Genomic DNA, 21,548 nt, shown 5'->3' with positions numbered 1-21,548 from the left:
AATGTCAGTCTAAATTGACAGACCCAAGTTGAGACCTTCAGGTCTAGTGTAGACATTGAAGTTTGACAGCTCTAATGATTAAAAGAGTATGGCAACACTGAAAAGGATACTGTGCAAAAACATTTTATTTCACTTTAACAATACTGCAAGACAAACATTTGCACACAGGGGTGAGGGGCAATACCAGCTTGCCTTCCCTCTGCTTTCACATCCAACATGAGGTTTCCATGGTTTTACAAAATAATCCTAGAATTGTTGCACAACAAAATTTGTGCATAAACAAAAACTGGCTGTTATTGTACAGATGTAGGATCTTAATTGGAGAACCATACAATGCAGAAAATGTTCTACTTGTATTGTATTTGAGGTTCAAAATGACTTCTGAAGTTTCATTCCCACTTTGAAATTTTAGATATGATTATCTTATGAAAAATATATCAACCCTTACAAAACTGTCCATTAATTATAATTGACAATTCACATTTCCTGTTGCTGCAGGATTATTTCCCTGCTACAGCAAATTGGCTCAAATTAAGATCCTACATTTGTACAGAACTTCAACACATTTCACCCCCTGCTAGAACCAGCAAGGTAACATGCATTCTGTGTTTTTTTTCTAACTAGGTCAACTCACATTTCAACCATTCCCTCATTTTTACCTACACAATATATTTCGTTTCACAATTGAGCTGATTGTTCCAGACATTTTCCAGTGCATATACAGTGCAAAACTTTCATTCGAATTTTAAAACTCCAATATAGATGTACATTGACATACATTTAGTACACAAAAAGTGATGCAGCGCTTTTTTTCCTAAAAGGAATGTAGAAACATGACATGTTGACGATCAGAAATTATCTCTCAGCAAAACTCGTGTATGACAGGGCTTGCGGAGGAATACAATTTCTTCTTGACCAGCCGGTACTGGGGTCGTAGTTTCAACAACTTGTCGGTAACGAATATGTGCTTGAGAGGAGGCCAACCGTCTTTGTCCAGCTTGAACACAATGGACAGCTCGAAGGTAGGAGTGACGGTCGGGTCGGGTGATATAATGCCCAGCGTCTGCAGCTGAAGGCCCTGTTCTGTCTCCAAATAGACCTGTATGAAGGCCCCGCGGAGCCCACACGGTTCTCCAACTGAGGAACGCACCACGTCCCGGGCAACCTTGGCGGTCAGCGGGCGGGGAAGCAGCAGCACCCTGCAGCGCAGATTCGATTCTTTAGCGTCAGAGAGACAACTCTCGATCTGCCTGATCATGTCCTGCTGGAGTATTCTCTCCTCACAGTCAAGAGTAATTTCAGAGTCCAGACCTGAACAAGAGAATGCGTTAATATCAATATGTTGCTAATGAACCATGAGTTGAAGTTGTACAACCTATACTTTTGTATTACAGGCATTTGATAAGGCCTATAATACTATTCCATTTAAGTTATTCAGCCTACTATTCAATAGCGTTACAATAATACATTTCAAACCATCTTAAATTGCCTTATTTTGATGAGTAGTCTTATAATACTACACTCAATAACATGTCCCGTGTGGTTGAGCATGGCGCTAGCAACGCCAGAGTGTTCAGATTTCAACGGGACCAGTACGAAAAATGTATGCACTCACTAGGCTACTGTAAATCGCTCGGGATTGGAGCGTCTGTAAAATGGCTAAAATGTAGCATTGTAACAGACTATTCTTATCAATTGTGAATCTTTTTTTTTTTACATTGATCGTCAAAGTAAGGCAATGTATTAGCAACTCTAAACGAGAGACAGAGCTCGGTTTAATTAATGAACTTTCAAGAACAGACCACCAGCTGACAGTCATGAGCAGTCGGCTACCCAGTTGACTATCTGGCTGCATCAGCTACATTCATATCTACCACTGCTTGGAATGGTCAAAACCTATGAGTCATAGGCTAAAGTTGACAAAAGGCCTATAAAGTCAACAGAATTAACTGACAGTTAAAATAAGCCATTATATATAACAGTACATATCCGATTAAATACAAACTTAGATTTCAGTACAGAGCCTTACTTACTTGAGTTCCTTTCCTTGATGAATTCGCAACTTTCAAGGCTGCCCCGACGCGTATCTTTTTTGACGCTCGATGTGATTTGATAAAGAAACTTTCGCTCGACTACGCTACCCTCTTCAGACATAATGAGCATTCCGTGTCCAAGGACCAAAGCCGGAGTATAGACCATTGTGATTTTTCCTCGATCTCCACTACTCCACTTAGTGATACAGGTTTTCGGTCTATTCCCTCCATGTAGAAGTCAGTTGATTGAAGTCGCTGACGCGCTCACGGTGTTTAAATAGTCATCCGTGGTTGCTTCAGCTGATCACTTGTGGGACTGCCTCCTTGGTTACTATAGCAGCGCGACGGTGAGCAACTGTTGAAAGGGGTTGAATCAGCCTCACGCCACATGCCTAGACATTGCACTGACTGGCCTCAGTACTGACACCATCACCCGTTTTATCCCGTATTCTGTGCCATTTATGTTATTAGAAATGTTTACTGTTAGGTTATCAAGAAAATAAAAGTATCCAATGCTCATACACTACATCACAAAGTATGTGGACACCTGCTCATCGAACATCTCATTCCAAAATCATTGCCATTAATATGGAATTGGTCCCCCCCTTTGCTGCTATAACAACCCCCACTCTTCTGGGAAGGCAGTCCACTAGATGTTGGAACGTTGCTGCAGGGACTTGCTTCCATTCAGCCACAAGAGCATTAGTGAGGTCAGGCACTGATGTTGGGCAATTAGGCCCACAGTTGGCGTTCCAATCCATTCCAAAGGTGTTCGATGGGGTTGAGTTCAGGGCTCTTTGCAGGCCAGTCAAGTTCTTCCACATCGATCTCGACAAATCATTTCTGTATGGACCTTGTTTTGTGCACAGGGGCATTGTCATGCTGAAACAGGAAAGGGCCTTTCCCAAACTGTTGCCACATATATATATATTATTATTTTTTGTTGTTGTTATTATTATTTTTTCCCTATTGTGTTATTGACGGTATGTTTTGTTTATTCCATGTGTAACTCTGTGTTGTTTGTGTCGCACTGCTTTGCTTCATCTTGGCCTGGTCATGGTTGTAAATGAGAACTTGTTCTCAACGAGCCTACCTGGTTAAATAAAGGTGGAAAAAAAAGTTGGAAGCACAGCATTGTCTAGAATGTAATTTATGCTGTAGTGTTAAGATTTCCCTTCACTGGAACTAAGGGGCCTAGCCCGAATCATGACTTTAAGGTTGGCACTATGCACCCGGGCAGGTAGCGTTCTCCTGGCATCCACCAAATCCAGATTTGTCCGTCTGACTGCCAGATGGTGAAGCGTGATTCATCACTCCAGAGAAAGCGTTTCCACTGCTCCAGAGTCTAATGGCAGCGAGCTTTACACTACTCAAGCCTACACTTGGCACTGCGCAGGGTGATCTTAGGCTTGTGTGCGGCTGCTTGGCCATGGAAACCCATTTCATGAAGCTGCTGATGAACAGTTCTTGTGCTGACGTTGCTTTCAGAGGTAGTTTAGAACTCTGTAGTGGGACTACCATTTCGAGGCTGAACCGTTGTTGCACCTAGATGTTTCCACTACACAATAACAGTACTTACAGTTGACCAGGGAAGCTCTAGCAGGGCAGACATTTGTTGAACTGACTTGTTTTGTAAGGTGGCATCCTATGATTGTTCCAAGTTGAAAGTCACAGCCCTTCAGTGAGGCCATTCTACTGCCAATGTTTCCCTCTGGAGATTGCATGGCTGTGTGCTCGATTTTATACACATGACACCAATTGGTGTGGCTGAAGTCGCCAGATCCACTAAGATAAAGGGCTGTCCACATACTTTTGTATGTATAGTGTATTTATAAAAAATGGTTTTATACTGTTATAAATATAATTGATGACATAATTATGCATACCCAGGCCTAATGTAGGCCTAAAAAGATAGGCTTAGGTTTAATAACCCCCATAACATGATTTATTGTATATTGGAGGTGGTTGGCTTAATTCCCTTTTGATGAATCCCTTTATGAATATGGCACCTGAGGGTTCCCGGAATACACTAGAATGCCCTCACTGCTCTGTTCCCGCTACCTGTGCCTGCCGGTCTAGACAAGGCCAGCACAGCCAGCCACGAGACTTACCTGGGCTGAGTCACAGGTGAATCACATCACATGACCTGACACTCACTGATCAGGCAGGAAGGGAATTTCCATTGAACCTTGGATCCTCCCTTCCCGCTCTCCCTTGGCTCTTTCAACACCCACACCACATTGTTTCAAACAATGGTGAAATGAATGAGTATCTAGAAGAGTAAATGTTTTCTCAGCACGCCACTCTTTCACAGTGTTTATTATAAATGAGAATACAAGTCTCACACTATCTATAAACCTATGTGCTATTTTTAGGCTCAGGTGTTGCTGGACCTGTCGAGAATCTATGGCTGGACCTGTGTCCCAGGATGGAGTCGGACTGTAACAGCATTCAGTTATGAGCCACAGAAAAGGAAATTGACCCTTTTGGGACTCCAGCTGTACACCACCAGCCTATCATCTTCAGCCCTGCCCAGATCATTATGATGTCTAAACATTAAATAGGAAGTTCACTGTCTTTCCATGGAAGTGATTGGAAACTACAGAATGTGTTGGTCTGTAGAGCTTACCACTGTGTCTGGCTGGGCTGATGCAGACATCCTCTCTGCTTGCATTTCCCATGTTTTTTGTGTGCGTCCATGTGTGTGTGCGTGTTTGCTCACAGATATCATCAGCTTCCTCATCAGATTGAGAACAGGTGTTCACAGGTTCTCAACTGATTTACCTAATTCAGGAAATGATTTACCTAATTCAGGAAATGATTTACCTAATTCAGGAAACGATTGACCTAATTCAGGAAATTAATCAAAATCTACTGTACAATATACTGTTAGAAAAAATGTGCTACCTACTGTAGAACCAAGAAGGAATAACCCTTTTTGGTTCCAGGTAGAAGCATTTTGAGTTTCATGTAGAACCCTTTCCACAGAGAGTTCTACATGAAACCCAAAAGGGTTCCACCTGGAACCAAAAAGGGTTCTCCTATGGGGACAGCCGAAGAACTCTTTTGGAACCCTTTTTTCTAAGAGTGTATCACTGATGTGCCCTATTTCTGTAAAAATGTCCTCCAAGCACATTCATTGAAGTGGAGACACTGTCAGCCCAGAACACACCAGACCAGTCCCAGTCCCAGACCCAGTCCCAGACCAGTCCCAGTCCCAGACCAGTCTTTGTCCCAGTCCCAGACCCAGTCCCAGTCCCAGACCATTCTATGTCCCAGACCAGTCCCAGTCTCAGTCCCAGACCAGTCCCAGTCCCAGACCAGTCCCAGTCCCAGTCCCAGTCCCAGTCTCAGTCCCAGACCAGTCCCAGTCTCAGTCCCAGACCAGTCCCAGTCCCAGACCAGTCCCAGACCAGTCCCAGTCCCAGTCCCAGTCCCAGTCCCAGTCCCAGACCAGTCCCAGTCCCAGTCTCAGTCCCAGTCCCAGTCCCAGACCAGTCCCAGTCAGTCCCAGTCCCAGTCCCAGACCAGTCTTTGTCCCAGTCCCAGTCCCAGTCCCAGTCCCAGACCAGTCCCAGTCTCAGTCACCTGCTTGCTACCTCCTGCATGGTCAATCAGCAGGTCATGTGTTGCAGTCTAGAAAATTCTACAACCTTGAATCCATACACCTACTGTATAGTTTCAACTTTTCTAAACAGTATCCAAGTTAGCAGTGTATTTATGTCATTCACTCAATCAAATGGATATGGTATCTGATGCAATCACAAAGAGATGTTTCCGGATACATCCGGATCGTTTGCGTCTGTGCGTGTATACGCTGTAGATAGATAACATGACTGGTAACTCGTGACTCAGGCTCTGTTCTCCTCTGAATGATCTGCCCAGGCTCAGCTCTCAGCTCACTCCCTAGCCCCTGGCCAGGCATGCAGATATGGGATCTCTCTCTCTCTCAAATTCAAGTTGCTTTATTGGCATGAAAAACATTGCGTTGTAAATTGCAAAAGCAATAATGTATATTATAATAAAATAATGAAGAGTAATAATATAAAATGTTAGTAAATAAATTACATATAAAGAAAAAAATACAAATAATAACAACAATAAAATTGTAACAGTCAATAGTAGAAATATAAAGATAAAAGTTTAAACCCAGAAAATGAAACTATAACTAACTGTCATTCTCACCATTACATCAGTAATACAATTACCATCATCATTACTACTACCACCACCATCATTAAACTGCTATCATTACCATCACCCCTACTACCGTACCACTACTATTTGGAATGATAAAGCTGTTAATATTCAGTGTCCCTCAGGCTCTCCCTTCTCTCCCCTTCTAATTCACCCCATGGTTCAGGTATGCACATTCTGTCTTTGCAAATAATGTAAATCCATCATAGTTTTCTTTTTTATTTAACCTTTAAGAGGTTTATTTAACTAGGCAAGTCAGTTAAGAACAAATTCTTATTTACGATGACGGCCTACACCGGCCAAACTCGGACGGCGCTGAGCCAATTGTGTGCTGCCCTATGGGACTCCCAATCACGGCCAGATGTGTTACAGTCTGGATTCGAACCAGGGACTGTAGTGACACCTCTTGCACTGAGAGGCAGCGCCTTAGACCGCTGCTTCACTCGGGAGCCCATACATACAGTACAGACAGATGAATTACAAAACTGAGTGTAGAACAACATGCACACAATGAGAGGAATGAGCAGGGTTGTTGTTGTAACTTGACCCTGAATTCTGTTTGTTTGTATACATATAGAAACACAACACTTACAGTATGTGGCCAAACGTTACAGCCAACACAGGATTGTATTACACCATTAACAATGTTCTGTTATTCCTCTGTTAGTATGCAATCTGACCATCAAGATTGAGGCAGAAAAACAATTTAATCCATTTTAGAATAAGACCAACGTAACAGAATGTGGAAAAAGTCAAGGGGTCTGAATACTTTCCAAATGCACTGTAAGTTAAGTAATGAGTGGCGGTGTAAAGGGGAAGGCAATGCCTTGTTGCTCTACTTTGAGATGGCTTTGAGTGCTTCCTGCCTTGCAGCCTGGTGTAGTGCTGCTGCTGTTGTGCATAACTGCAATTTATTTTGTTTATCTCTCCAGACCTGTCTCATGGAGAAAGGTCTTCCGAATTCTCAACCGGTTCCCTGAGCGTACGTGGCATGTCTTGACTGATCATGATCGTAGGCACCCTGCTCATTGGCTCAGCTCGGTGCCAGTCAACGATGATGGGCAGGGCATTGGATGGGTGGTCCACCTCAGGCTGAGGGATGAAAGGGGGAACATAGAACTCTTCTTTCTCCTGTTGATCCAGGTTCTTCAGAATGGAGTTGGACAGGTAGTGAGGGTCATCCTCATGTTCATCTACAGGAAGTAGAAATTATATAGGGTTCATAGGTTGTACTATTGGGGACATAGGAGGACATGATTTATTATACAGAGAGAGAGTGAGAGAAAGGCAGGTAACATGTAAATATCCATGTAAATAGCATGATATCTAACCGTTGAGCAGGATGAGGCGGTAGCGGTTCCTGCACTCCAGTGAGCGGTCCAGTATGTCCTGTAGAGTCCTGTAGAACAGCAGCACCTGCTCTCTCCTGTCCCTCTCCCCAAACCCTGCACTGCTCTCCTGAGACATCTTATACAGGGTCAGCAGAGGGGTGGCATACTCCACAACACAGTGATGGGCCTAGAGACACACACACACACACACACACACACACACACACACACACACACACACACACACACACACACACACACACACACACACACACACACACACACACACACACACACACACACACACACACACACACACACACACACACAAGAGATACTGTGATTAGGCGTTTCAGTGTAAAACATCTGCAAATGGGTTCATAGATTGTCCACACATTTGGCCACCATGGTGCAAGTGTTGGCTTTTCCATGTTTGTTATAGTCTTTTCCAGTGCTTCATAAGCGCTCACGGTTGATTCACCATTTGACCACATAGTGGTGCCAGTGTGATGCATTTCACTTTGGGATAGTGTTTGAGAATGTGACTGTAAATGAATCCCACCTACCTGTCTGTCCTTGTCCAATACGGTGTAGACACTGTGCTTGTAGACACGCCCCCTGACACCTGCCCTGTCGATCTCTGTGTCAGGGAGGTTGTCATAGAAATGGATGTTGGTGTCCTCGTCCTCCAGCGTGTGAGTAATGTTTGCGTTGAGAGGAAGGAGAATGAGGAGCTTTCTGGAACCCCTGGTCTCAAACGGACCTGCATTATGTGAAGCACGGAACGCTGCGATAGAACCCTCCAACCCTACCAGAGAAACACACACACGCACAATGGGATACATGTAAATTTGAACAGGAACACACACACAATGTTGACATGACAGCTTTTTCATATATGAAATGAGCGCACTTCATGAATTAATGCTACTTACGAGGCAGAACCAGGTTGAGGTAGCCCAGGTGGAAAGACCAAGCCAGGCCATGAGCCACGTTCATCTTCCTCGTCTCACAGATCTCTGACACCTCCACCTCAGACGGACCCTGAACATGGGAGAGGAAACAACAACCGGAAAAGGAACAGAATTACTCACAGGCCAAGAGAAAGACACGTAGGAAATCTGGGATAAAAAGACAGGAATTAATGTTCTACATTTTATCCCAGTGTGTGGGTGTCAGAAATAAGGCTGTAGCGGTCATGACATTTTGTCAGCCGGTCTCACGGTAATTGACCGTTAATTAACATAAATACATTAACCATCTTTAGGCACCCACACATAAGAGCAGCATACTGTACAAGCTGCTTATGCGCCTATGCCAGTATTTTATATTATATGATTTTATAGTAAAAGACTAATATAATTGAACTCAGATGAATAAAATATAAATCCTATTTTTCTCATTTATAGAGGAGTGCGCATATGAAGTGACGATGTTCAGCAAAAAAGGGATAATTTGAAACAGGTCCTATATACTAGGTTTAGAGTTATTTGGGAGATTCATTTGTAAATTATACAAATCTTAGAATGTGTTAGAAATCAGAACATACAGTATATGGGCTGCATGGTGAGACTACATACAGGCTGTTGATGATTTGAAAAAGTAGCGAGAAAAGCATGTGCTCTGTTCTCTCATCAACTGATCATGTTTTCACCCATCAGACTATTCTAAATGTAATCTAGTTTTTATGAATATATACAATTAGTTTGAATTTAGAATGGCTATTATCAAATAGGTAGGAACAGGGGCAGAAGACATGTTATCTGCACTGGAAAAGCGAAGGTAGGCTGTGTGCTTTCCTGCAGGTCCATCTTTCAATGATGAGCCAGGAAACTAATAGATTAAAGAGACATTGCAGAAAGGCAGAGCTGAAGTGGAGGAAGTCAAAGTTGCAGGTCCATTATGATATTCTGAGAGAGCAACTTGGTACATAGCAAGGCAATTAGAAATGCCAGACGGGCTCATTTTTCTAACTTGATCACTAATAATCACTAATAAAGTGCTCTACTCGACCATTGATGGCCTGATAAATCCTACCCCTGGAAACCTATGTGAACTTTCCTCCACATCTAAATGTGATGAGTTTGTGGCAAATTTCAGAGATAAGATAACAAACATTAGGCTGGGTATCAGTCAAGCAAGACCTGATGAGAAGTTTGATGATATGTGCCCTAGCCTTCTATTCTTCTATTGTTTTTTAAATCAATCCATGATTGTGCACCCCAGTACATGTCAGACATGATTTTAAGTGATGTTCCCAGTAAGTCCTTCAGGTTCTCTGGCACTGACCCTTTAACTATCCCAAAGCCTGGGACCAAGAGTCATGGAGAGGCAGCCTTTAGTTACTATGCCCCCAGCCTCTGGAATAGCTTGCCAGAGAACCTGAGGGGGGCCGAAACTGTGGACATTATTTAAAGAGATCTTAAAACAAAACGTTTTATCTATGCTTTTCCTTACGGTGAATGTAGTTATTATTATTTTTTTACCCCATTTTCAATTTTGTCTCATCACTGTAACTCTCCAACAGGCTCGGGAGGCGAAGGTTGAGTCATGCGTCCCCCGAAACATGACCCGCCAAACTGCACTTCTTAACACCCTCCCGCCAGCCACACAAAAACCTGTTCAACTGACAACCAAGCCTGTTACAAGGAGTCTATAGAGCAAAGTAAAGCCTTCCACAGCCAAACCCTCCCCTAACCCTGATGACACTGAGCCTAATGTGATACACCCTGGGTCTGTAGTTACACCTCGAGCACTGCGATGCAGTGCCTTAGACCACTGCACCACTCAGGGGGCACAATTCCTCAGTGTTTTATCCTCTTTTGTTTGTTGTGTAGTAAATATGATTTTTTTTTTCTTCCTGTGAAGCACATTGTGTTGCATTCCAAGTCAGAAATGTGCAGTATAAAAACAGTGTGATTTGAGTTGATTTGACTAGGCTATTAAAAATCAAATACAAATTCGCTACAATTTGGGGCGGCAGGGTAGCCTAGTGGTTAGAGCGTTGGACTAGTAACCGGAAGGTCGCAAGTTTAAACCCCCGAGCTGACAAGGTACAAATCTGTCGTTCTGCCCCTGAACAGGCAGTTAACCCACTGTTGCTAGGCCGTCATTGAAAATAAGAATTTGTTCTTAACTGACTTGCCTAGTAAAATAAAATAAATACAAATTGTAGACTACCTGTAAGCCCACCTGCACAATCAATGAACCAAAAGCATCGCCTCGGGCTTGCTTCCAGAATCATGGATATGCATTTTGGAGCGCAGCATAAGGTAGGTAACCAGTCCATCCTGTATGCATAATAATGCAGTCCACACTCAAAGGACATTATTCTAATATGTTTCATTTTGGAGTATAGGCTAGACAAATGATGTACCAATGACATCTTAAATCAGTTTAGTTTGATGTTTTTCTGCCATGGGTAATATGCTGTCGGCTATGTATTGTTTAACAGCACAATACTCATTTTAGTGAACGCTTTTTTCTAGTTTGGGATCCTAACCTTATGCATATGCATAAGCTCTAATATGTATATGGGTGTTTTGAATGAATCATCACAATAGAAAGCGCTGTCCATTTCATTGTGTTGGCTTTAAACAACATCTACAACAACCATGTTTTACACTGTTTCAACCTGCTGTTGAACTTCTTTCTTCAAATTGATCACTATACTGTTTTGATGAAAAATATTTGATGTGATTTTCGATTGCATTTATGTCAGAGTGGTTAGAGGGACAATAGAGCCCTCAGTACCAGGACATTAGGACCTGATGGCCGTTAGTGAGTTGGGTTCTACCAACACATGTCCAGAGTGTATAAGAGGAGACTACCATGACTCAACGGTCACATGGAATTTGACAGCGGTCATGACTCATGGCAGTAATGACTCAACAGCCCGAGTCAGAAAACCTCAGGGTTCCTGTATGAACAGTGTGTTGAGCCTCCCTGGATGCACAGCTCTTTCCAGGTTCACTCTGTGGTGATTTAGGGAAGAAAAATAGTTTTCTTACCTAAATGATTTTCAGAAGAAATTAACCACAACAAAATTAAACCTGCTTGATGTATTTCAAAACAAGTCCATGCCACTTCTGCTGACTGGAGGGCAATAGAGGTTCCTCTTTCGGGTTTCAAGTGACAGAAACCACAACAGTGATGGGCAAATAAAAAAACAACTATGTGCTAACATAAATCACACTAACACACAGTCAACATTTTACAGCAGCATGTAAGCTACAGTCTCGTATAGCATCATTCACCTTCACTGGCTTTACAAAGGTAAACTGTGTTATTAGTGGCATAAAGGAAAGGGTTTGGGAAACTAGACTGCTGATTAAAACTCAACCTGGAGACACATAGGGTATTGTGTTGGTTCATACTATGTGTGAGAGTTCCAGATCAGGAGCTTGTTATCTCACCAGTACTCCCAGGGTTTTGAGTAGAGGGTAAAGGACACAGGCCAGGATAATCATGCTCCAACGGTCCCTCCAGGGCTGGGGCTTGGTCAAGACAAACAGCAGCACTGCCAAACCCACACACAGGAGGGTACATACACTCACACAGGCTGTCACCATCTGACCCAGCCTCCGACCACGGTACCTGGGCAGAGAGAAAGAGAGAGGAGAGAGGGAAAGGAAGCGAGAGAGGGAGAGAGAGAGAGAGAGTGAGAGAGGGAGGGAGGTAACATGTAAATATCAATGTAAAACATGGAGAGAAAAAAACATGTAAATCAATTTATTCGCCTACCATGTTTTGTGAGTATGAAAGTTAACAAGTTCCTTCACCTGGTAGTTGCATGATGAAGACATTCCTCTGAGAGAAGAAACACTCCATGCAGCGAGGGCCCCACAGTCAGGATGAGTATTGCTGCAGAAACGTGTCTGAAGAAGCCCTCAGGCTCCAAAACCAAGATGGCCGTCGCCACCACAGAAGCCAATCCTATCGCACAGGCTTTGGGTAAACTCCCACGAGGCTGAGGGACCAGACACTCCTCCCCTCCCAATTGCTGCATCTGAGGAACAGATGTAACGAGACCATGGCTTAGTATGATACAACACTACAATAATCCTCAGTAAACTCCTCTTCCTTTTGTCATTTTCACAACTTCTCTGGAATGACCTTCTATGAAGAAGTATTTCCAGGGTTCGGGTTCGATTTCATCACAGTGGCATCGTGTGTATGAGATCTCAGAATACGTCACATTTAAACATCCTGCTACGGAAAGTCGGAGAACTAAGAACAGCTATCTGAGAACAACTAAGAACCCAAATGGGTGTGTGTGTGTGTGTGTGTGTGTGTGTGTGCATGCGTGCGTGCATGTGTGTATGTATGGTTTATAGGAGTAGATTCACTTCCTATCTTCACACATCTGCTGTCACTGTTTCAAAGGCAATACCGAATTACCATAAATGTAAACTAGCTAGTACAGTATGGTTCAAAGCCTGATTATCTTTTAATCCTGAACTCAACTACAGGGGAACAATTACGTGAGATAATTTTGCAATTGTGAATCTGATCATCATGAATAAAATAATATGGCTAATCTCTTTAAGAGAAACCCTCATTCTGATTAAAAAATATATATGATATATGGTAGAACAGGAGAGGATAATAGGGAAACTATTAAATGGTGCCCTGATGTTACCCATATGCACTACAGAGTAATGGAAGCATCGTACATCGTCTCCTTGACTACATTCTCATACCACACAACGGGAGACGATCAGTGATACATTCATACATACACAATAAATACTTTTTTTCCATGAGGGAATTGTTATCCTGTACCCAGATCTATAGACTATTACTCATTCATTTGAAGGTTCAGTTCAAATTCAAAGAAATGATTTTGCTGCTGACATTACTAATCTGCTGAATTTTACCTTTCTTCTGTTTGGAGTGGTCTCAGTTCCAGAACAACAGAGACAATCAAGATTAAAAGAGTTCACTGGAGATTATAACTCAGAGCCGGCATCTCTTCGTCTTCCATGTTCTTTCTCGTTGTTCTTTCTCTCCTACCATGCCTTTGTGTTATACAAACTTGAGTAATACTTTCAGTTTCAGTTTGACAGAGGTGGCAGTGAGGCAATATATCCCACATAAAGATGGATAGAGAACAGTAGAGAGGGATAGAGAAATATAAAGAGAGTGATAGAGGAAGATAAAGAGATAGAGAGAGGAAGATAAAGAGATACACATATAAAGAGAGTGATAATGAAAGATAAAGAGATAAAGTGTCACGCCCTGACCTTAGAGATCCTTATTATTTTCTATGTTTGGTTAGGTCAGGGTGTGACTCGGGTAGGAAATTCTATGTTTTCTATTTCTTTGTTTTTTTGCCGTGTGTGTGTGTGTGTGTGTGTGTGTGGTTCCCAATCAGAGGCAGCTGTTTATCGTTGTCTCTGATTGGGGATCATATATAGGTTGTCATTTTCCTTTTGGGTTTTGTGGGGTGTTATTTTCTGTTTAGTGTTTGTGCCTGACAGAACTGTTTGCGGTCAGAGTTGTTATATTTGTTTGAGTGTTTCTTGTAAATAAAGATCATGAACACTTTCCATGCTGCACTTTGGTCCACTCTTCCTTCCAACGATGACGAGCATTACATAGAGAGAGGAAGATAAAGAAATACAAATAGAGAAAGAGACAGTTTTATTTAACTAGGAAATTCTTAGTTACAATGACAGCCAACCCTGTCCAAACCCTAACGACGCTGGGACAATTGTGCACCGCCCTGTAGGACTCCCAATCACAGCCGGTGGTGATACAGCCTGGAATCAAACCAGGGTCTGTAGTGATGCCCCTAGCACTGAGTTGCAGTGCCTTGGACCACTGCACCACTCTGGAACCCAACATGTGAGTGGAAGAGAGAGAGTGGCAGAGAAAGAGAGAGAGAGAGTGGTAGAGAAAGGGCTATAGAGGGGAAGGGACATTTAAAGAATGTGCAAACATAATAAATTCCACACAGAGGCTTCACTGAAATGTAACAGCAGTGGAACAGGGAGTGGTGGGAGAAGAATGTACTGTGATAGATAACAGTAGTGGGACTGGTGGAAGAGTCATGTACTGTGATAGATAACAGTAGTGGGACTGGTGGAAGAGCCATGTACTGTGATAGATAACAGTAGTGGAACAGGGACTGGTGGAAGAGGCATGTACTGTAATAGATAACAGTAGTGGAACAGGGACTGGTGGAAGAGGCATGTACTGTAATAGATAACAGTAATGGAACGGGGATTGGTGGAAGAGGCATGTACTGTACTAGACAACAGTAATGGAACAGGGATTGGTGGAAGAGACATGTACTGTAATAGATAACAGTAATGGAACGGGGATTGGTGGAAGAGGCATGTACTGTAATAGATAACAGTAATGGAACAGGGAGTGGTGGAAGAGGCATGTACTGTAATAGATAACAGTAATGGAACAGGGAGTGGTGGAAGAGGCATGTACTGTAATAGATAACAGTAATGGAACAGGGGGTATGGGAAGAGGCATGTACTGTAATAGATAACATTAATGGAACAGGGATTGGTGGAAGAGGCATGTACTGTAATAGATAACATTAATGGAACAGGGAGTGGTGGAAGAGGCATGTACTGTAATAGATAACAGTAATGGAGCAGGGATTGGTGGAAGAGGCATGTACTGTAATAGATAACAGTAATGGAACAGGGATTGGTGGAAGAGGCATGTACTGTAATAGATAACAGTAATGGAACAGGGAGTGGTGGAAGAGGCATGTACTGTAATAGATAACAGTAATGGAACAGGGAGTGGTGGAAGAGGCATGTACTGTAATAGATAACAGTAATGGAACAGGGACTGGTGGAAGAGGCGTGTACTGTGATAGATCACATTAATGGAACAGGGATTGGTGGAAGAGGCATGTACTGTAATAGATAACATTAATGGAACAGGGGGTATGGGAAGAGGCATGTACTGTAATAGATAACAGTAATGGAACAGGGATTGGTGGAAGAGGCATGTACTGTAATATATAACATTAGTGGAACAGGGACGGGTGGAAGAGGCATGTACTGTAATAGATAACAGTAATGGAACAGGGAGTGGTGGAAGAATTATGGGTGTAATAGATAACAGTAATGGAACAGGGATTGGTGGAAGAGGCATGTACTGTGATAGATAACAGTAATGGAACAGGGAGTGGTGGAAGAGGCATGTACTGTAATAGCTAACAGTAGTGGAACAGGGAGTGGTGGAAGAGGCATGTACTGTAATAGATAACAGTAGTGGAACAGGGAGTGGTGGAAGAGGCATGTACTGTAATAGATCACATTAATGGTACAGGGAGGGGTTGAAGAGGCATGTACTGTAATAGATCACATTAATGATACAGGGAGGGGTGGAAGAGGCATGTACTGTAATCGGTAACAGTAGTGGAACAGGGAGTGGTGGAAGAGTTATGGGTGTAATAGGTAACAGTAATGGAACAGGGAGGGGTGGAAGAGACATGTACTGTAATAGGTAACAGTAATGGAACAGGGATTGGTGGAAGAGTTATGGGTGCAACAGGTAACAGTAATGGAACAGGGAGGGGTGGAAGAGGCATGTACTGTAATAGATCACATTAATGGAACAGGGAGGGGTGGAAGAGGCATGTACTGTAATAGGTAACAGTAGTGGAACAGGGAGTGGTGGAAGAGTTATGGGTGTAATAGGTAACAGTAATGGAACAGGGAGGGGTGGAAGAGGCATGTACTGTAATAGGTAACAGTAATGGAACAGGGATTGGTGGAAGAGTTATGGGTGTAATAGGTAACAGTAATGGAACAGGGAGGGGTGGAAGAGGCATGTACTGTAATAGATCACATTAATGGAACAGGGAGTGGTGGAAGAGTTATGGGTGTAATAGGTAACAGTAGTGGAACAGGGAGTGGTGGAAGAGTTATGGGTGTAATAGGTAACAGTAATGGAACAGGGAGGGGTGGAAGAGGCATGTACTGTAATAGGTAACAGTAATGGAACAGGGATTGGTGGAAGAGTTATGGGTGTAATAGGTAACAGTAATGGAACAGGGAGGGGTGGAAGAGGCATGTACTGTAATAGATCACATTAATGGAACAGGGAGTGGTGGAAGAGTTATGGGTGTAATAGGTAACAGTAGTGGAACAGGGAGTGGTGGAAGAGTTATGGGTGTAATAGGTAACAGTAATGGAACAGGGAGTGGTGGAAGAGTTATGGGTGTAATAGGTAACAGTAGTGGAACAGGGAGTGGTGGAAGAGTTATGGGTGTAATAGGTAACAGTAATGGAACAGGGAGTGGTGGAAGAGTTATGGGTGTAATAGGTAACAGTAATGGAACAGGGAGTGGTGGAAGAGTTATGGGTGTAAGCGTAGGTGGACGTTTTTATAACCAGACTTCTACAACTGCTACATTTCTGATGAATCATACAGTATGTGTTCTTGTGATAAACTTTTGTGGAGGTGATGTAACAAGTTTCAGTCAACCCACCACTCTCAAGTCCACTCAAATCTTGTTACATTATTATTACACAGCACAGCACAGTACAGCACTACAAGTCACGGTCCCTATCCAGGTGTGGAATCCTGGACTAGGTAGCCTAAATATATTACAGAAAATTACAGGAAAATGATCAATTCATTATTTTTTTTTTTTAAATGTATCCTCTGGATGCCACATCATGCCTGGAAACATTTGTGGAAGAGCCAGGAAAAGTGTTTTCAATATAGCTCGAGTCTGCTTGATCCAGCTGCAGTTATTGTGTGTGATCTACTGAGGGGGCGCTCTCCACCAGAGGGCAATTAGAGAACACACACTGAAAACATTATGAACACCTTCTCTTTCCATGACATGGACTGACCAGGTGAATCCAGGTGAAAGCTATGATCCCTTATTGATGTCACTTGTTAAATCCACTTCAATCAGTGTAGATGAAAGGGAGGAATGTTAAAGAAGGATTTTTAAGCCTTGAGACAATTGAGACGTGGATTGTGTGTGTGTGCCGTTCAGAGGGTGAATGGGTATGACAGATTGAAGTGCCTTTCAACGGGTATGGAAGTAGGTGCCAGGCACACCGGTTTGTGTCAAGAACTGTAACGTGGCAGAGTTTTTCAGGCTCAACAGTTTCCTGTGTGTATTAAGAATGGTCCACCAAATGACATTCAACAACCTTGACACAACTGGGAAGCATTGGAGTCAACGGGCCAACATCCGACACCTTGTAGGCTGGGGGTCCAATTCAATGTTAAGAAGATGTTCCTAATGTCTGGTATACTCAGTGTATAGTGGTGTGTGTGTGTGTGTGTTTGCACTTCTGTATGTATCTGTGAACAACAGAGGAAATAAACAGAAGTATGCCAAAGGTTCATGCATATTTTATTCAAGAGTAAAAAAAAGTGGTTTATCCCATGGGGCATGCTTACAGTGTGTGTGATGAGACAGAGAGCCATGGCACAAACTATATGGCACAAGGTCTCGAGTAAGTTCACCTCGTAAAATAAAGCACAATGAGACCAAACAAAGATCAGAAAAATGCAAGAGCAACCAGCAGAGAGCTTAAGAATAATGTTAATTATAAATATAATAATAATAATATTAAATAACAATAATATAATTTAAGAATTATGATTAGAAAGTAAACTTTCCCTTTAAAATTTGAAGGACAACTTCTGTAACTGTGTCTGCTTTTACAGATGAGTTTACCATGCAATCATGCTTTGGCTGCCTGAATGGAAGTCTGTGTCTTTATAGTATGGTCATTCATTCACGCTATTGCAAGTTTAAAAGCAACTCCTGTACATCAACAGAGGAGAGATAGAGTCACAATGCATTTCACCTCATAGAAGCTTCCAGTCTGTACAGCATCAAAATAAAACATTACATTAACTCATAATACAATCATGGAAAACATTAAAAAAAATTAAAAAAATCAACCCAAAAATTATAAAAATCATACATGTTTTGCAAAATAAATATGATCCCTATTTGAAGGAAGAAAAAGGGAACTTACCATATTGAAACACGGCACAAATCGAATTTCACATTATTATTATCAAATAACTTAACTGCATGCATTGATGCGTTTATAAATGCTTTACAAATAAATAACCTTCTGTTGACTTCTGTTAGTCACTGCTCACACTCAGCCAAAAACACTTAATTTAATTTTCAAGGTAGAACACAACAGCATATACACTATAGGAATTTCCTCCAGTGCAGCCAGCTCAGGTTATAGGCTACTGGACAGCACATTAAGAGGACACCGTAGAAATGGAACGCATGGAATGGACTACACTCATTGCTGATTCTGATTGCATGCCTGCAAAACAGCCAATCTATCATAGTATTTCTACATTTCAATATCTGATACAGGTGTCCATTCTATGCTTTCTATTTCTATGATTGACTTGGCAGCAATAGAACATTAAACGTGTAGCTAGTCCCAGCAAGTGAAATAAGTAAAAGTGATAAAAAGTTGCCCTTAAAAGTGAAATATGATCAGTTTTAGCAATAGAACATAAGAGTGGAATAGACAGACGTTGCCACTAAAACTGATCTAAGGTCAGTTTTATTTATCAGACTGACTTTAGGGCAGCGTCTGTCTGGGGTGTAGTGAGTGTACTGTGAACTCTGTGTGAATTAACGGTGGGTCACACACTTTAGTCCTGACTAACTGACCAGTGGAGCATATTGGCTTATAAAATGAGATCGAGAGAGAACACTCAGGTAATAAGACTGCATTTTTAACCTTCTGACAACATAGTATTTTCTTTGAAGTTAATAAATAATATGTTTCATTTGAATGTCCTGTTATTATCATATATTACTGGTAGCAAAACATGTTCGATAGCACAACCTTGTATGTTGCATATGAAAATGCCATTCAAATTTCACCCCCACAGACACACATACACTCACACAATCGCAAATGCAGACACAAGCACACACAAATAAACTCCCATGGACGTCATGACAACCATCCAGTCCATCTCTCGATCTATCTATCTATCTATCTTATAAAATAAAGTGAATGAAGTAAACCACCAACCGGGCTGACCACAAAATTCCTGTTTTAAAATGAGAAGAGGAAACTGAAAATCCCGGACAGGAAGTCCCTCTCCCGCATGCCACCTCAGCCCTCGTTGACCTCTCAGCCCATGCCTCCCCTCCCCAATCCCCCCCACTCTCCCTCTGCCCCCAACACAACAGAAAGGTAACATCTGTCACCCAGTCACCCCTACTACACAATGAGAACAGAACAGTAGCTCTTTGTTTTGCATTGGAGTGTTCCAGAACGTCCAGTAGAGTGTTCCAGAGCGTTCAGTAGAGTGTTCCAGAACGTTCAGTAGAGTGTTCCAGAACGTTCAGTAGAGTGTTCCAGAACGTTCAGTAGTGTTCCAGAACGTCCAGTAGTGTTCCAGAACGTTCAGTAGAGTGTTCCAGAACGTGCAGTAGAGTGTTCCAGAATGTCCAGTAGAGTGTTCCAGAATGTCCAGTAGAGTGTTCCGTAGTGTGTTGTGGTCAAGTCAGGGGCCTTCAGTAGTGTGTGTGACCAGGTCAGATCAGGTAATGATGGAACCTGCAGTACAGTTTGTCCAGTAGGACTCCTCAACCATCCATGGCAAAGTCTTGCCACACTGGTGGAGAGGTGGGCTGGGCAGCAACAGGACGGGGTAGGGGGGAGGAGGAGGATGGTGTGTGTGCCATCACTGTATAAGGGTATATGTTGACTTGTGTGTGTGTGTGTGTGTGTGTGTGTGTGTGTGTGTGTGTGTGTGTGTGTGTGTGTGTGTGTGTGTGTGTGTGTGTGTGTGTGTGTGTGTGTGTGTGTGTGTGTGTGTGTGTGTGTGTGTGTGTGTGCATCATCCCTGTATATTGCTGTTGTTGTCGGTGCCGTTGGGCTCCCCCATGTTCATGCGGCCCATGGAGACACCCACACTGTTGACGGCGTCACGGCGGGGGGGCATGCGCTCGTTGATCCGGTCCAGACCCTTGGCCTCCGCAAAGCTATTGATCTTATGTTGAGGAGAGAAGCCTCGGATTGCTGGGGAAACAGATCTCAACACAATTACACACAGATGTAATACACACACACAATGTAGTTACATTGCAGTTGCTACACACTAAGGAGTTAGGGCTCTTTGGGAAAAGGGACTTTGTATTTATTAAGGAACCCCGTTAATCCTGCCAAGGCAGCAGCTACTCTTCCTGGGGTTTATTAAGGAACCCAATTAGTTCTGCCAAGGCAGCAGCTACTCTTCCTGGGGGTTTATTAAGGATCCCCATTAGTTCCTGCCAAGGCAGCAGCTTCTCTTCCTGGGGTTTATTAAGGAACCCCATTAGTTCTGCCAAGGCAGCAGCTACTCTTCCTGGTGTCCACACATATTAAAGCACTTACATTACATTTACAATAAAAGATAAAACAGTACATAATATAACATTATTACACTACTACACATCTACAATACAAAACATATAATACCACCATATAACAATATCACAATGCATGTGTTGTACCTTTGTGTGTGTCTCATCACAGTCCCTGTTCCATTAGATTTATTTTTACCTGCTTTTTAAAATCCGATTCTACTGCTTGCATCATTTACCTTATGTGGAATAGAGTTCCATGTGGTCATGGCTCTATGTAGTACTGTGTACCTCCCATAGTCTGTTCTGGACTTGGGGACCGTGTAGAGACCTCTGGTGGCATGTCTTGTGGGGTATACATGTGTTTCCGAGCTGTGTGCTAGTAGTTTAGAAAGACAGCTCGGTGCATTCAACATGTCAACACCTCTCATAAATAAAAGTAGTGATGAAGTCAATCTCTCTTCCAGCCATGAGCCATGAGAGATTGACATGCCTGTCATTAATGTTAGCTCTCCATGTACTTTGAAGGGCCAGCTGTGCTGCCCTGTTCTGAGCCAACTGCAAAGTCCCTGTTTGTGGCACCTGACCACACGACAGAACAGTAGTCAAGGTGCGACAAAACTAGGGCCTGTAGGACTTGCC

The 21,548-nt window shown here is 42.7% G+C and overlaps 3 protein-coding genes across 5 annotated transcripts in view; all 3 read right to left on the bottom strand.

Moving 5' to 3' along the window:
- Positions 1-107: 107 nt before the first annotated feature.
- Positions 108-2,269, bottom strand: LOC135545607 (DNA damage-inducible transcript 4-like protein). The gene is made up of 2 exons (XM_064973340.1): positions 2,034-2,269; positions 108-1,311 (listed from the first exon to the last, which is right to left on the bottom strand). The coding sequence occupies exons 1-2, from the start codon at positions 2,197-2,199 to the stop codon at positions 863-865; spliced, it is 615 nt and encodes a 204-aa protein (XP_064829412.1). The 5' UTR covers positions 2,200-2,269; the 3' UTR covers positions 108-862.
- Positions 2,270-5,982: 3,713 nt separating this feature from the next.
- On the bottom strand, positions 5,983-13,625 carry LOC135545605 (stimulator of interferon genes protein-like). The gene is made up of 7 exons (XM_064973335.1): positions 13,441-13,625; positions 12,343-12,569; positions 11,977-12,157; positions 8,497-8,605; positions 8,128-8,369; positions 7,562-7,748; positions 5,983-7,423 (listed from the first exon to the last, which is right to left on the bottom strand). The coding sequence occupies exons 2-7, from the start codon at positions 12,567-12,569 to the stop codon at positions 7,170-7,172; spliced, it is 1,200 nt and encodes a 399-aa protein (XP_064829407.1). The 5' UTR covers positions 13,441-13,625; the 3' UTR covers positions 5,983-7,169.
- A 6,103-nt stretch (positions 13,626-19,728) lies between these two features.
- The window catches only part of LOC135545602 (protein phosphatase 3 catalytic subunit alpha-like), a 69,474-nt gene continuing 67,654 nt past the window's right edge, over positions 19,729-21,548 (bottom strand). For all 3 annotated transcript variants that reach the window (XM_064973332.1, XM_064973334.1, XM_064973333.1), the window contains one exon: positions 19,729-20,583. In XM_064973332.1, the coding sequence (XP_064829404.1) occupies positions 20,402-20,583 (182 nt within the window). In that variant the 3' untranslated portion in view covers positions 19,729-20,401. The remainder of the gene's footprint in view (positions 20,584-21,548) is intronic.

This window comes from Oncorhynchus masou, chromosome 9, assembly GCF_036934945.1.
Source record: "Oncorhynchus masou masou isolate Uvic2021 chromosome 9, UVic_Omas_1.1, whole genome shotgun sequence".
NCBI classification, from domain to species: domain Eukaryota; kingdom Metazoa; phylum Chordata; class Actinopteri; order Salmoniformes; family Salmonidae; genus Oncorhynchus; species Oncorhynchus masou.
This window is presented reverse-complemented; position numbering and strand designations above follow the sequence as displayed.

Excerpts from the sequence above, each read along its gene's own strand:
- LOC135545607 (XM_064973340.1), bottom strand. The coding sequence starts at position 2,199 with ATGGTCTATACTCCGGCTTTGGTCCTTGGACACGGAATGCTCATTATG. Across the intron at positions 1,312-2,033 it reads CATCAAGGAAAGGAACTCAA|GTCTGGACTCTGAAATTACT; the intron begins GTAAGTAAGGCT and ends TCTCTTGTTCAG.
- LOC135545605 (XM_064973335.1), bottom strand. The coding sequence starts at position 12,569 with ATGCAGCAATTGGGAGGGGAGGAGTGTCTGGTCCCTCAGCCTCGTGGG. Across the intron at positions 12,158-12,342 it reads CTTCATCATGCAACTACCAG|GTACCGTGGTCGGAGGCTGG; the intron begins GTGAAGGAACTT and ends CTCTCTGCCCAG. Across the intron at positions 8,370-8,496 it reads CCTCAACCTGGTTCTGCCTC|GGTTGGAGGGTTCTATCGCA; the intron begins GTAAGTAGCATT and ends TTTCTCTGGTAG.